The 13,353-nt window shown below is 51.0% G+C and overlaps 1 protein-coding gene across 2 annotated transcripts in view; it reads left to right on the top strand.

The window, feature by feature from the left end:
• CATSPERG (cation channel sperm associated auxiliary subunit gamma) overlaps positions 1 to 9,198 on the top strand; it is a 28,794-nt gene extending 19,596 nt beyond the window's left edge. Inside the window, exons 16-28 of one of the 2 annotated variants that reach the window (XM_040252878.1) lie at positions 577 to 790; positions 1,112 to 1,174; positions 1,279 to 1,465; positions 1,555 to 1,673; positions 1,816 to 1,896; positions 1,987 to 2,037; positions 5,989 to 6,145; positions 6,302 to 6,365; positions 6,500 to 6,595; positions 6,859 to 6,948; positions 8,312 to 8,404; positions 8,498 to 8,597; positions 8,695 to 9,198. In XM_040252878.1, the coding sequence (XP_040108812.1) occupies positions 577 to 790; positions 1,112 to 1,174; positions 1,279 to 1,465; positions 1,555 to 1,673; positions 1,816 to 1,896; positions 1,987 to 2,037; positions 5,989 to 6,145; positions 6,302 to 6,365; positions 6,500 to 6,595; positions 6,859 to 6,948; positions 8,312 to 8,404; positions 8,498 to 8,597; positions 8,695 to 8,949 (1,570 nt within the window). In that variant the 3' untranslated portion in view covers positions 8,950 to 9,198. Of the gene's footprint in view, positions 1 to 576; positions 791 to 1,111; positions 1,175 to 1,278; positions 1,466 to 1,554; positions 1,674 to 1,815; positions 1,897 to 1,986; positions 2,038 to 5,988; positions 6,366 to 6,499; positions 6,596 to 6,858; positions 6,949 to 8,311; positions 8,405 to 8,497; positions 8,598 to 8,694 lie in introns of both variants that reach the window. The other variant, XM_040252877.1, reaches the window with a different exon arrangement.
• Positions 9,199 to 13,353: the final 4,155 nt, after the last annotated feature.

Genomic DNA, 13,353 nt, shown 5'->3' with positions numbered 1-13,353 from the left:
AGGGGCAAGGTGCATCAGGGAGGGCTTCAACGAGAAGAGGTGCATGAAGGGTGAGGAGAACTGACGAGGCGGTAGATGGAGAAGGGTGTTCCAAACGGGGAACCACTTGTGCCAAGTGGAAAGGAGATTGGGTGATCAACAACTGAGAGGGAGTGTAGTATGGATAGAATGCATTGCCAATGAAGTGCCCTGGAGACCAGGCGGAAAAGATGACCCTGGAGGTCACAGGGAGGAACTTGAACTTCATGGTCAGATTTTACATCCTTCTGCTCACCTGCAGAGGAGCCCAGGGAGGCAGCTGGGAGTGGTGGAGGAGTGAGGTGGAAGAACCCTTAGAAGGTTGAGTACCGTGGAGGGGTCGGGGAGAGTCTAGAATGCGGTCCAGGACTCTGTTCTGAGGGGTCGAGGGACAAGCAGATGAATACGTCCAGGGGCCTAACCTGAGGAGGAAGGTCAGGGATTGCGTAGGTCAGAATCAGCCTTGCGTAGTCAGCCGCGCAGGAGTGGGAAGCAGGCCCGCGGAGGTTCCTGGCGCGGATCCTGGGAAAGCTTCCGTCCTCCACTATCTCCGCTCAGGAGCCACCTGACGCTGTCCTTCTCCAACTTCTGCCCCTTCACGGTAATGCGTCTGCGGGAGCTGCCCAACCCGCAGATCTACACGCGCCAGGAGCGCTACCGCGCTCAGCCGCCACGTGTCTCGGAACCCTGGGGCTTCCACAGCGAAAACTCGCTGGCTGTCTATCAGGGCCTCGTCTACTACCTGCTCTGGCTGCACTCGAAGTACGACAAGGTGGGCGCCGTCCGGGGCGGGTCCTACCTGAGGTGGTATCACAGGGGCTTCTACGCCGGAGAACCGCGGCGGAGGGCGGAGCAGAGCAGAGCCGTCTCGGTGCTTCCGAGGCTGAAGGGGGGCCGAGGAGGGGATCAAGCTCGGCTCAGAAGAGATGGCTTTGGGCTGGGGGCGAGGGTAGGCGGTCGGGCCGAAAGCCGGGGCTGGGTGTGTATCTTTCAGTTTGGGTCAGGGGCAGGGACTGAGGCTGGGGACACTGCCTGTCTGGGCACGCCCCTTGACATACCCACCCCCTCCCCTCGGTGCCTGCAATTCCTGCAGCCGTACGCGGACCCAGCGCACGACCCCACCTGGCGCTGGTGGAAGAACAAGAAGCAGGACCAGGTGCGTGGAGAGGATGGCGAGTCGGGGGAAGGGGCGGAGCCCAGATCTCCCCCTCACCGTTCCCCTGTCCAGGCACTGACTTTGCCCCGCACTCCGTCGCCTAGGATTACCACTTCTACCTGGCCAGCAACTGGCGGAGCGCGGGCAGTGTGCACATTGACATGACCAGCTACGAAAAGATCTACGACCTCAAGGCCGAGAACGAGCTGCCCGAGCGCATCTTCCTGGACAAGGGTACCAGCTACAGCTTCTCAGTCTTCCTGACCGCCCGGAAGCCAGAAGTCCAGCACGGTCGGTGGGCGGGGCCTGGGTGGTGCCTGGGGGCGGGGCTTCGACTGGGTCACGCCCTCAGCCTTAACCCCGCCCTCTGCTCCAAGCAGGCCCCTCCTTCCAGGTGCTGAGCCCGGTGGATCTGGCTGTAGTGCTGGCGGACCCCCACTGCACTGAGGCAATAGTGAAGGAGAAGGTCCTTGTTAATCTCAACTCGGTGCTTTTCTGGGTGAGACTAGGTGGAGAAGAGGCGCTGAGGTGATGGCGGAGCTACTGGGGCAGTATACCTGTTAGAAGCTCGCGGTTATTTGAACGGAGCCTGGGTCCTCCCGCTGGCCTCCTGACCCCTTCATTTCTGCCCCCACCCCCAGGTTACGCTCAGTGATAAAAGGTCTTGCTTTGACCAGGGAATTAGTGGACATAACCTCATGAAGACCTCCATGCTCGTCAAGGTGTGTGGTCCAAGCCTGGAGGGTAGGGATGCAGATGAGGGGAAGGACTAAGCCATGGGGTCCCATCTCACCTCCTGCTCCTACTCACAGGTGTTGGGCTCGTCTGGGCACTGCTTCAGAAACCAGGGGCCCCATATGCAAGTATTGGACCTGGGGTCCTGGGCCCTGTGCTGGGAGGGAAGGGTGTGGGTCAGTCTCAGCAGGGTGGGATCTGAGGGCTCTAGCTGGGAATCCCATGAATGCCTTCCTAATTTTTTCTTTCTCATACATTTTTATCATTTACCCCACCCAGCCGCCCCCTCCCTCCTTTAATCCATTCATGTTTTCAGGAAGGGCTGCATTGCGTAGATCATACACAAATTTGTGTGTTCCTTCTGATACTGTTCTTCTAGGGGAAGTTAAGTATCTGTGACGCAGGGTTTGTTTTTCCAACTGGTCCAAAGGTGGCATGTGAACAAGCTTGGCTCTCCCTTCATGCCTTGCTCTTCTCTTGGTCGCTCACACGTGCTTTGTTGAAGCCTTTGGGTCCTTGGTTCTTCACCTGCTATGGAGGCAGGCAGTGAGGCTCTGAGAGATGCAGACGTCTGCTCCGAGTAATCCCCGGAGCTAACAAGTGGTAGAGGAGGCCTTGTTCTCATCCACTTCCCTGCCCACTCTCCAGGAGACAGACCCTGGTATTTCTCTTTCCTGGGTTAGTATGCATGCATGCTAAGTCGCTTCAGTCATGTCTGATCCTTTGCGACCCCATGGACTGTAGCCTGCCAGGCTCCTCTGTTCATGAGATTCTTCATGCAAGAATACTGGAGTGGGTTGCCATGCCCTCCTCCAGGGGATCTTCCCAGCCAGGCCAGGGATAGAACCCTTATCTCTTGTGTCACCTGCATTGGCAGATGGGTTCTTTACCACTAGTGCCACCTGGGAAGCCCGAGTTGCTATGACCCAGGGCAATTTAAAAAAGGGATGTGTAACAGCTTCCAACTCCTTGGATTACATGGGATATTCAGGGTCGAATGCAGGGAAGAGTGACCACAGCCCAATAACTGTTTCCTGCTAAACTTAGTAGTGCACACTATTTTCCTCTTCATCACAACCCCAGAAAGTCCGCTAATATCTCTTTTTGGGCCCAGCAGATCCATTCCAGGAATCTGATCCACAGCACACAGTTACTGCAAAAGACTTGGAGACATTCTAAGTGTTCATTACTAGGGGAGTGGTTAAATAAAAGGTGGTACATCCATTCAGTGGAAAACTATGCAGCAATTTAAAAAGAACAGGGTGAGGGGGGGCGGGGGGGAGGTGAATTCCCTGGTGGTCCAGTGGTTAGGAGTCAGTGTTTTCACTCTTGTGGCCCAGGTTCAATCCCTAGTTGGGGAACTAAGATCCCACAAGCCTCGTGGTGTGGCCAAAAAAGAAAAAAGAAAAAAACAAGAGCAAGGTGGCAGAGATCTCCACATACTGCAACAGTGTATACTTGATATTGATAACATATATTCATGTTTGCTTTTATTTTCATGAAGAAACTATGAGGAAAAGGGCAAGAAAGTATTCATAATGGTTCCCTACTGGTTGAATGGGCCATTCCCTGGTGGCTCAGAAGGTAAAGAGCCTGCCTGCAGTGCGTGAGACCTGGGTTTGATCCCTGGGTTGGGAAGATCGCCTGAAGAAGGAAATGGCAACCCACTCCAGTATTCTTGCCTGGAAAATCCCAGGGACAGAGGAGCCTGGTGTGCTACAGTCCATAGGGTCACAAAGAGTTGGATATGACTGAGTGACTTCACTTTCTTTCTTCTTTACTGGTTGAATAGGGAAGAGTCAGGACAGTTGGAGGATAGGAATGGAAGTGAAATTTTCACTATGTATATATGTGTGTGTCTGTGTGTGTATCCCAATGTACATCCACTTATCTATCTATCTGACCATGATACCCGCCTAAAGATTGTTTTTAAAAAGTCAATGATTTTTTAAAAAGCATTTACTCTTTTTTTTATTGTAGCTTTTTACAAAAATAATTTTTTGAATCTTTGGTTGCACTGGGTTCTCCTTGCTATGTGCAGGCTTTCTCTAGTTGCATCAAGTGGGGGCCACTCTTCACTGTGGTGCGTGGGCTTCTCACTGGGGTGGCTTCTCTTGTTGTAAGACACAGGCTCTAGGCATGTGGGCTTCAGTAGTCACAGCACTTGGGCTCAGTAGTTGTGACTCCTGGGCTCCAGAGCACAGGTTCAATAGTTGTGGTACTTGGGCTTAGTTGCTCCAAGGCTTGTGAGATCTTCCCAGATCAGGGATCAAACCCATGTATCCTGCATTGGCAGGTGGATTCTTCACCACTGAGCCACTAGGGAAGCCCCACGATACTGTATGTTAAAAGGTGATGTGCACTAGGAGAAAAAGAAACAGGCAAGAGGCATAGGTAGGGAAGCCTTTTCCATAGGACGGCTTGGGGAAGACCCTGTTGAGGAGGAAACATGTGAGCAAAGACTTGAAGGAGGAGGAGAAGTGAGCATGCAGTTATATATCAGGAGGCATGCCAGTGAGAGGGGACAGATAGCAGAGGCCTGGAGATGGGAGTATGTTTCCTGTCTTAGACTAAAGGAATAGCAAGGAGCAAGCATGGCTGGAGCAGGGTGTACAAGGAGGATGGTGGAGAGAGATGAGGTTGAAGAAGTATTGGGCAGGTCACATAGGAGGCATCTGAGCAGAGGGGTGACTGAGGTTTCATAGAGTCCGTCTGGCTGCAAGTGTGGGACAGCCTGGAGGGGAGAGACGAGAGCAGGGAGACCATGGGGAAAAGAAGGTTGGGCCAGCCCAAGTAGGGCAGAAGAGTTGGGGGAAGAGAGTGGCTCTATCTTGAACTCTAGAGACAACAGGATTTCTGAATGGACTGGATGTGGAGTTGAGAGAAAGAGAGGCTTCCAGGAAGAAACCAAGGCTTTTTAGCTTGAACACGGAGGGATGGAGTGCCATGAACAGAGGTGGATTGTGGAAAGACTGAATCTGAGAAATCTTCGCAGTGATTCAGTGGCTGATAGGTGTAAAGTCTTTGGCTCAGGCTCAATCTGTGGCCAAAACCCCTCTCCACAGAAGCCAGCAAGCCCAGATTGCAGTCTCTAGATGCCCATGTCCTTCTGACAATGGGGTGAAATCCTTGGGCCCTAACCCCAGAATAGGCCAGGAACCTTTCATTCCCAAGATACTGAACTCCCATTCTGGGCCCTACTTCCCTCATGTATCCCATGCTTCCCCCAAGTCTACTGTTGAGGAAATCAGGCTCCAGCTCAGCTCTTCATTGTTTTATTTTTTGGCTATGCAGACTTGTGGGATCTTAGTTCCCCAACCAGGAATTGAACCCAGACCCTTGGCAGTGAAATCAGAGTCCTAACCACTGGACCACCAGGGAATTCTCTCAGCTTCAGCCAGTTAAAGTCCAGCAAGGAGCTGGGACTTCCCTGGTGGCTCAGACTGTAAAGAATCTGCCTGCAATGCAGGAGACCTAGGTTTGATCCCAGAGTTGGGAAGATCCCCTGGAGGGGGAAATGGCAACCCACTCCAGTACTCTTGCCTGGGAAATCCCATGGACAGAAGAGCCTGGCTGGCTACAGTCCATGTGGTCGCAAAGAGTTTGACATGACTGAATGACTAACACACACAGAGGAGCTGGCGGCTTCCTAGGCATAGGTGTTAGTGGTTTTGTATGTCTTATTCCGAAGGCAGTTGGTAGCCACCTGACTCAGTTTGAATCCCGGCTCCACCACATTCCCAGCCATGTGTGTGACTTCAGATAATTAATAAGTGACTTGACTTCTCCGTGCCTCACTTTTGCCATCTCGTTAAATGGAGCTGTTAATGGTCTATATTACGCAAGGTTGTTCTGAAGATTAAACAAACTTGAATATGTAAAGCTCTGCGCAGAATCCTTCCATGCCCTGTGCACAGTAAGAGCTATGCAAGCCCTTGCTGTTTTTATTGTTTTAACGGTAATAATAATAACCAGCTTGGCCCTAGTGAGGGTGAGCCTGGCAGGTAGTGATGGTGTGTGGGGGAGGAGGGGTGTCCCTCCTGCCGGACCCCCAGAACCAGGCTTCTCCTACCCCTCAGAGCAACCTGATGGTGCCAGTGCTTATTGGCTGCCCGCCAGGCAAGCGCCTGGCCTTCGACATCACCTACACGGTGCAGTACAACCGCGTGCAGAACAAACACTACTTCGACTGCGTCAAAGTGGACCCGGAGATGCCCTGCTTTCTCTTCCGGGACAGTGGGTGTCCAGCGCCCTCTCCTTTGCCCTCCCCGGCCCTTCCTGCCTGCCCGCTCACTGCCCCCACCCATCCTCTGCTCTTCCTTTGGGTCCTTCATCTCTCCTCCTTCCCCTCTCTCATTTCTCCTCCCGGCCTCCACCCCTCCAACCCCACAGTCTTCTACCCATTCTTCTTGGTCCAAGATTTGGTGACAGGCGATTCTGGCAGTTTTCAGGGCAGGTAAAGTGGGGGCCAAGCCGGCGGCTGACGGGAGTGGGCTGAGGGCAAGGGACTGGGGTGGGGCGCAGAGAAAAGTGGGTGGTAGAGGTGAGGCAGGACTCCAGACAGCCCCTTCGAATCTCTGCTCCCCACAGCTACGTGCTGAAGGTGGTGGGCGGCGGGCCCACCCTTGACACCATCAAGGAATACAGCGAGGAGGAAATATACCGCTTCAACAGCCCCCTGGACAAGTAATTCCTGTGGGACCAGGCCCATAATCGGCCCTTCTTCCCCTGCAGGCCCCCTCCAGCCGCCCAGCCACAGACCAAACCTGGGCTGCAAGCCATACCCACAGGGCCCCGCCCACAGCGCAGGCTCCCAGGCTCCTGCAAACTCTAACCCTCCTGGGGCATGAGGCTCCACCCACCCAATCCCCGCCCCCTTCCCCGCCTCCTTTTGGGGCGTTGGTCCGCTGAGGCCCCGTCCCCCACTGAGGTTACCCCTGCCTGCGCAGGACTGGCAGCCTCATCTGGACCGTGGAGAACACAACGACCACCGAGGACTTGTCCTTCAACATCATGTCCCACAACAGTTTAGGCATCGAGTGAGTGCCTGGGCCGACTGCAGGCCCCCTTCTCCCCCATCTGCCCACATTCTGTCGGGCCTTTCCATCCATTCTGCCTCCAGGAGACTCCTTGGTTCTCAAGCTACACTGACTGTCTTTGTATTCCTCGAATGAGACTGACTTTGACCTTATGCAAACTGGATCCTCTATCCACAGGACTGGTCCTTCTTAATCTTTCTTCAGGCCTTAGTTCAGATGCCACTTCCTCCAGGAGGACTTTTCTGACTGTTCTAGGACAGTTGGCTCTCGCATCCTCCTGTACCTTCCCTATTCTCACCCTGACCCTCTGAGCTGTCACTGTCTCTTGTGGAGTGTGTCTCTCTTAAAAATCCAGGTCTAGAATAGATAACATAGTATTTGTTGAATGAGACAGTGAACAAATTCATTCATTCTTGGTAGGTATTTATTGACCTTTGAATGGAGGTATCAATGAATGAATAAAACAATGAAGTAATAAGTTAGCATATAGCAGGAATTCCCTGGCAGTCCAGTGGTTAGGACTTTATGCTTCCACTGCTGGAGGCTTGATCCCTGGTTGGGGAACTAAGATCCTGCAAGCTGTGTGGCATGGCCAGGAGGAAAAAAAAAAAAATTAGAATATAGGGCCTCAGTAGCTGTTTTTTTTTAAGTTCTCAAAATTTTTATTATGAACAGAACAGTGACAGAATATAAGCTTACAGTTGTTGTTGTTTAGTCTATGGGGTCACACAGAGTCAGACACGACTGAAGCAACTTAGCAGCAGCAGCAGTCTATAAGTTGTATCTGATTCTTTGCCACCCCGTGGACTGTAGCCTGCCAGGCTCCTCTGTCCATGGAATTTCCCAAGCATAAATAAGTATTTTTGATTTAATGAATGAAAGAAAATGATGCCATAAGCAAATAAAGGAAATGAATGAGTGAACAAAGTAACCAACTTGCACCTAGTCAGTATTCAACCTGCATTTATTGACTATATGAAAAAAGGAATGAAGATGTGACTTTGTACCTAGCAGCTGCTCCAGCTCTATTTGTGCCATGAAGGAATAAAAGCAGTAAAGAATAAATGAGGAACTGGCACATCATAGGTATACAATCTATAATCTAGATGAATACATAGGAACAGAGGAATTGACAACTCCCCTAAAGAAGGGAGGAAAAGAATGGATAAACAAACAGCCTGCCTCCTGGTAGGGGGTCAGTCAGCCTTACCAGCTGAATGAGTGGAGGCGTGAATCAGGGAGAGAGGTAGGAGGTTGCACCGAGTTAGTGCTCATCCAGAACTTGTTGGGTAGAGGGGAAGATCGGGGGCTGTCACGCGCTAGGCATGATTTGTACCACAAGTGCCTGAACTTGCTCCCCCAGGTGGCTATGTCAGAAGAACTCGCCGTGCCATGACACCATTCCCCACAACATCTTTGCCCCTGAATTCTTCTTCAAGGTGTTGGTGAGCAATAGGTGAGGCACACACACAGCTGAGGTGGGATTGGGGGCTTCCTGGGGGAGGTGCCCACCTCCTCCCCACCCCATCCTGACCCCCATCCCCACCAGAGGCGTGGATGAGAGCACCTATTGTGACTACCAGCTCACCTTTCTGCTGCACATCCATGGGTTCCCGCTCAGTGCCAAGCGCGCCTTCCTCATCCTCCTGGTAAGTGGCTGCCCTGGAGCTGCCCTGCCTGGTGGAGGCACGCCCCCCACCTCGAACCCAGACCGCCTACCATCGCCTGTTGGCCCATTTCCTGCAGGTGTCAGCCAGCCTGTTTGTCGGCCTGGTGATTCTCTACATCGTCTGCTGCCTTCTGTCGCCCTACATGGTGAAGTTTTGCAATATCCTTCGCTGGAAGATCAACAGCATCATTGGCTTAGAATCTTATTATACCTACAGCACCGCCTCCGACAGCAGGGCCTTTAACCACTCCGGGACCGTGTCTTGGAGAAACTCCAGGTTAAACTCCAGGGTTGTCTACAAGGGGGCAGAGGAGAACAAGGCTGAAACTTAAGGACGCCTTGAAGAGGAAGTCTACCACCTAAGCCTCTGGCCTGCCCCAGCCACCACCCACCCTTGTCTCTTATGTCCTGTGTTGCCCTGGACATGCAACCTATTGCTTGCTCATCCTAGGCCTTTCTCCCTGTTTTGCTTGAATTTTCACTTCACATTTCAGCATCAGCTATGGAACCTTGTAAAGACTCGTGTTCAGTTGGTTTGTACCACCCAGATACATAGGTTATTGAAATATCAAAATCCTCCTGTGCCAAGCTGCTACATAGTGGCTTCTCTGTATGCCTGCTGGCTCAACCCCTCCCCAGAGCATCCCAGACCTCCCTACAGTCCAGCAGGGTCCTCCATGACCAGGTCCGTTGCCATGGCCTGCAGGCTGTTCTGATCGTTCGGTGCCTAGGTTTAAAGCTAATTGTGAAAGATTTTGAATGGAAACACCTATCTACTGTCTAGTTTAAGGAAGGGTCTCTGGGGAGGTTTAGATTTTTGTTTTAGTTGCAAGTAGCAAAAATTTCTGTGGTCCACATGGAAATGGTAATTTATGGACTTTGTTAAAGATGGGCTTCAGGTACAGTCTGATCCAGAAGTTTCAATGTCCATAGAATTCTGGCTCCATTTCTCTAGCCTTCCCTGCCCTGCCCTCATCTGAGAGTGGTCTCTGACCTCAGGCCAGTGCATCTAACAGTCTGAGGCAGCGCATCCATATGGTTTATTATCCAGAGAAAAAAAGGGGCTGGAGTTCAACATTCCCAGGCAAAAGTCCTATTGGTCACTCTGATTGGATGGGGTTGAATCATAAACTCAATACTTTGCCACTCACTCTGCCAGACGGATGAGACCTTGTTTGGCTTAAGCTCTTCAGGACCCACCCCTGGAGCTGAGGGTTGTCAATCCCATCCTAATCTCTTGCTTATGTGGGGAAGGGACGTTCTTGTAAGGAACATGTGTGTCAAGAAGGGGGAAAGGAGGACTTCCCTGGTGGTCCAGTGGTTAAGAATCCATCTGCCAATGCAGGGGACATGGGTTCCATCTCTGGTCCAGGAAGATCCCACATACCTTGGGGCAACTAAGCCCATGCACTCCAACTATTGAGCCCCCGCACTCTAGAACCTGGGACCAACAACTTCTGAGCCGGTGCACCACAACTACCGAAGCTCGCGTGCCCTAGAGCCCGTGCTCTGCAGCAAGAGAAGCCACTGCAAAGAAAAGCCTGCATGCCGCAGAGAGAGCGTATCCTCCACTTGCCACAACTAGAGAAAACCCACACCCAGCAACAAAAACCCAGCACAGCCAATAAATAAAAATTTAAAAATAAAAAAGGGAAAACGGAGACCAAAAGTCAAAAAGCAAATGTGCCCATGTCCTGCACTTTCTGTCCACCCAGTAGGCTCCACTCTAGCCCCTCCCCTGAGGTCTTGGGTGGAGTGACTGTGCAAGTCCTCTGACCAGCCCCTCCACTCCTTCACTGTAGAGGCAGAGCCCTAGGGGACGTACCCTCTGAGGGGTCGCCAGGGCAGACAGCTGAACCAGCTTGTCCATGCTGAGGCAGCGTAGCTCCAGAGCGGCCAAGGCCACTGAGGTCACATTATAGACTTTGGGAATCATCAGAGGAGCATTCAGAGTGAAGAAACTGAAGGACGTGGTCAGATGTAGAAGGATGCTCTGGCTGCCCTGTGGAGGACAGCTCAGCTCTCAAGGCAGCAGGCCAGGGACTGGTGCAGGAGGGGACGGTGCTGGACCAAAGCCTGGTGTAGGAAGGAGGAGAGAGGGCAGGCAGGAGGGATGCTCGGGAGGTCTAGTGAACAGGCTGTGAGGCTGGCAGGCCATGGAAGGGGAGTGGGTGCTTTTAGGAAAAGGTCCAGACTTCTAGCCTGGGGACTGGGGGACAAAGAGGCTATTTCTGAGATGAAAACTGAGGAAAAGGAACAGGTTAGGGGGAGACACTGAGACCATTTGGGGTCATGGTAGGTGTGGGAGGTCCCAGAGACTTCTAAAGGAGTCTATTCAGGAGGCTGTAGGAACCTCAGGTCTGGGGTTCAGCAGGGAGGTCAGCGATGGCCAGGCACAATAACCAACGGTACAGATTTATCAACAAAATTCATTGCACTAATGCAAATTAAGGAGAATGTGACGAGACAACATCCTATTTTGACCTAAGTCCATTTGAACTGCTGTAACGGAAGACCATAGACTAGATGGCTTACAAATAATGGAAATTTATTTCTCATACTGCTGGAGGCTGGGAAGTCCCAGATCAAGGCGCCAGCAGATGTGGTGTCTGGTGAGAACCTGCTTCCTGGTTCATGGGTGACCATCTTTTTACTGTGTCCACATGTGGCAGCCACCAGGGCTTCCCTGGTGCTCAGCGGTAAAGAACATGCCTGCCAATGCAGGAGATGTGGGTTCAATCCCTGAGTCAGGAAGATCCCCTAGAGAAGGAAATGGCAACCCACTCCAGTATTCTTGTTTGCAGAATCCCCATGGACAGAGGAGCCTGGAGGGCTAGAGTCCACGGGGTTGCAAAGAGTCAGACACGCCTGAGCGACTAAACAACAGTGACAACACATGGTAGGATGAGGAAGGTCATGGGGCCTCTTTTATATGGGCATTAATCTCAATTACGAGGGTCCTGCCCTCACAACCTAATCCCCTCCTGATACAGTTACGTTGGGGGTTAGGTTTCAACATAGGAATTTGTGTGGGACTCAAACTTTCAGTCTATAGCAGATCTCTTTTCTTAGATTAGCAGGTAATCTTCACGATGTTCTACTAGGAAAATTCTATCATTATCCCCATTTCATAGATGAAGAAACAGAGGCTCAGGTGTGCCACCTGTATGATTACATGAATAGGTATCTGCAAAAGCTTTTTCTAAAGTTCAACATCCATTTCTTGTATTAACCCTAAATCAGATAGAAATAGAAGGAAGCTGAGCAAGGTGATCAAATTACCTGATTACTAAAGACACACGGCATATGGCAGATGGCAATTAAATGCCAAAGCCATTTTCAATAAAATTTTATAGGTAGAGTCCACATACATGAAAAACAGCTAATAAACATGTTCAGTTAAGTTGAAGTACACAAAATCAACCCCCAAATCGGTTGCATTTCTATACACAAGCAATGAATACTCAGAAAAAAAATTTAAAAAAACAATCCTACTTACAACAAAAAGAATAAAATATTTAAGAATAAATTTATACAAGGAGGAAAAAGACTTGTGTACTGAAAACTACAAAATGTTGCTGAAAGGAATTAAAGACTTAAATAAATGGAGAGACATCCCATGTTCATGAATTAACATTGTTGGCAATACCGTCTGTGTTAGTTTGCTAGGGCTGCCGTAACAAAACACCTTTTAAGATCTTTTATGATTGGTTTCTGAGGCCTCTCTTCTCGGCTTGCTGATGACTGCCCTCTGGTGGTGTCCTCACAGTCTTTGCTCTCTGTGGTCATGTCACTGGTATCTCTTCGTGTGTCCAAATGTACTCCTCTTATAAAGACACCTTTCAGATTGGATTAGGGTCCACTGGGCCTTGTTTTAAAATAATCACCTTTTAAAAGATGGATTTCAGGTCTTAGTTGCAGCATGGGGACTCTCTAGTCGTGGCACCCAGGCTTAGTTGCCACCCGGCATGTGGAATCTTAGTTCCCTGTGTGTTGGTCGTTCAGTCATGTCCAACTCTTTGCAACCACATGGACTGTAGCCCACCAGGTTCTTCTGTCCATGGAATTTCCCAGTCAAGAATACTGGAGTGTGTTTCCATTTCTTCCTCCAGGGGATATTCCTGACCCAGGGATCGAACCTGGGTTTACCCACGTTGCAGGTAGATTCTTCACCATCCAAGCCTCCAGGAAAGCCCCTGGCCAGGGATCAAGCCCATGTCCCCATGCACTGCAAGGCAGATTCTTAACCACTGGACCACCAGGGGAGTCCTGAAAATAATCCCCTTTTAAAAGGTCCTACCTAAAGAGCATATGAAAAAGCAGAGACATTACTTTGCCAACAAAGGTCCGTCTAGTCAAGGCTATGGTTTTTCCAGTGGTCATGTACGGACGTGAGAGTTGGACTGTGAAGAAAGCCGAGCACCGAAGAATTGATGCTTTTGAACTGTGGTGTTGGAGAAGACTCTTGAGAGTCCCTTGGACTGCAAGGAGATCCAACCAGTCCATCCTAAAGGAGATCAGCCCTGGGATTTCGTTGGAAGGAATGAGGCTAAAGCTGAAACTCCAGTACTTTGGCCACCTCATGCGAAGAGTTGACTCATTGGAAAAGACTCTGATGCTGGGAGGGATTGGGGGCAGGAGGAGAAGGGGACGACAGAGGAGGAGATGGCTGGATGGCATCACGGACTCGATGGACGTGAGTCTGAGTGAACTCCGGAAGCTGGTGATGGACACAG

This window comes from Oryx dammah, unplaced genomic scaffold (assembly GCF_014754425.2).
Source record: "Oryx dammah isolate SB20612 unplaced genomic scaffold, SCBI_Odam_1.1 HiC_scaffold_13, whole genome shotgun sequence".
Taxonomy (NCBI): Eukaryota; Metazoa; Chordata; class Mammalia; order Artiodactyla; family Bovidae; genus Oryx; species Oryx dammah.
The sequence above is the reverse complement of the archived record's forward strand: the minus strand, read 5'-3'. Positions and strand labels throughout refer to the sequence as shown.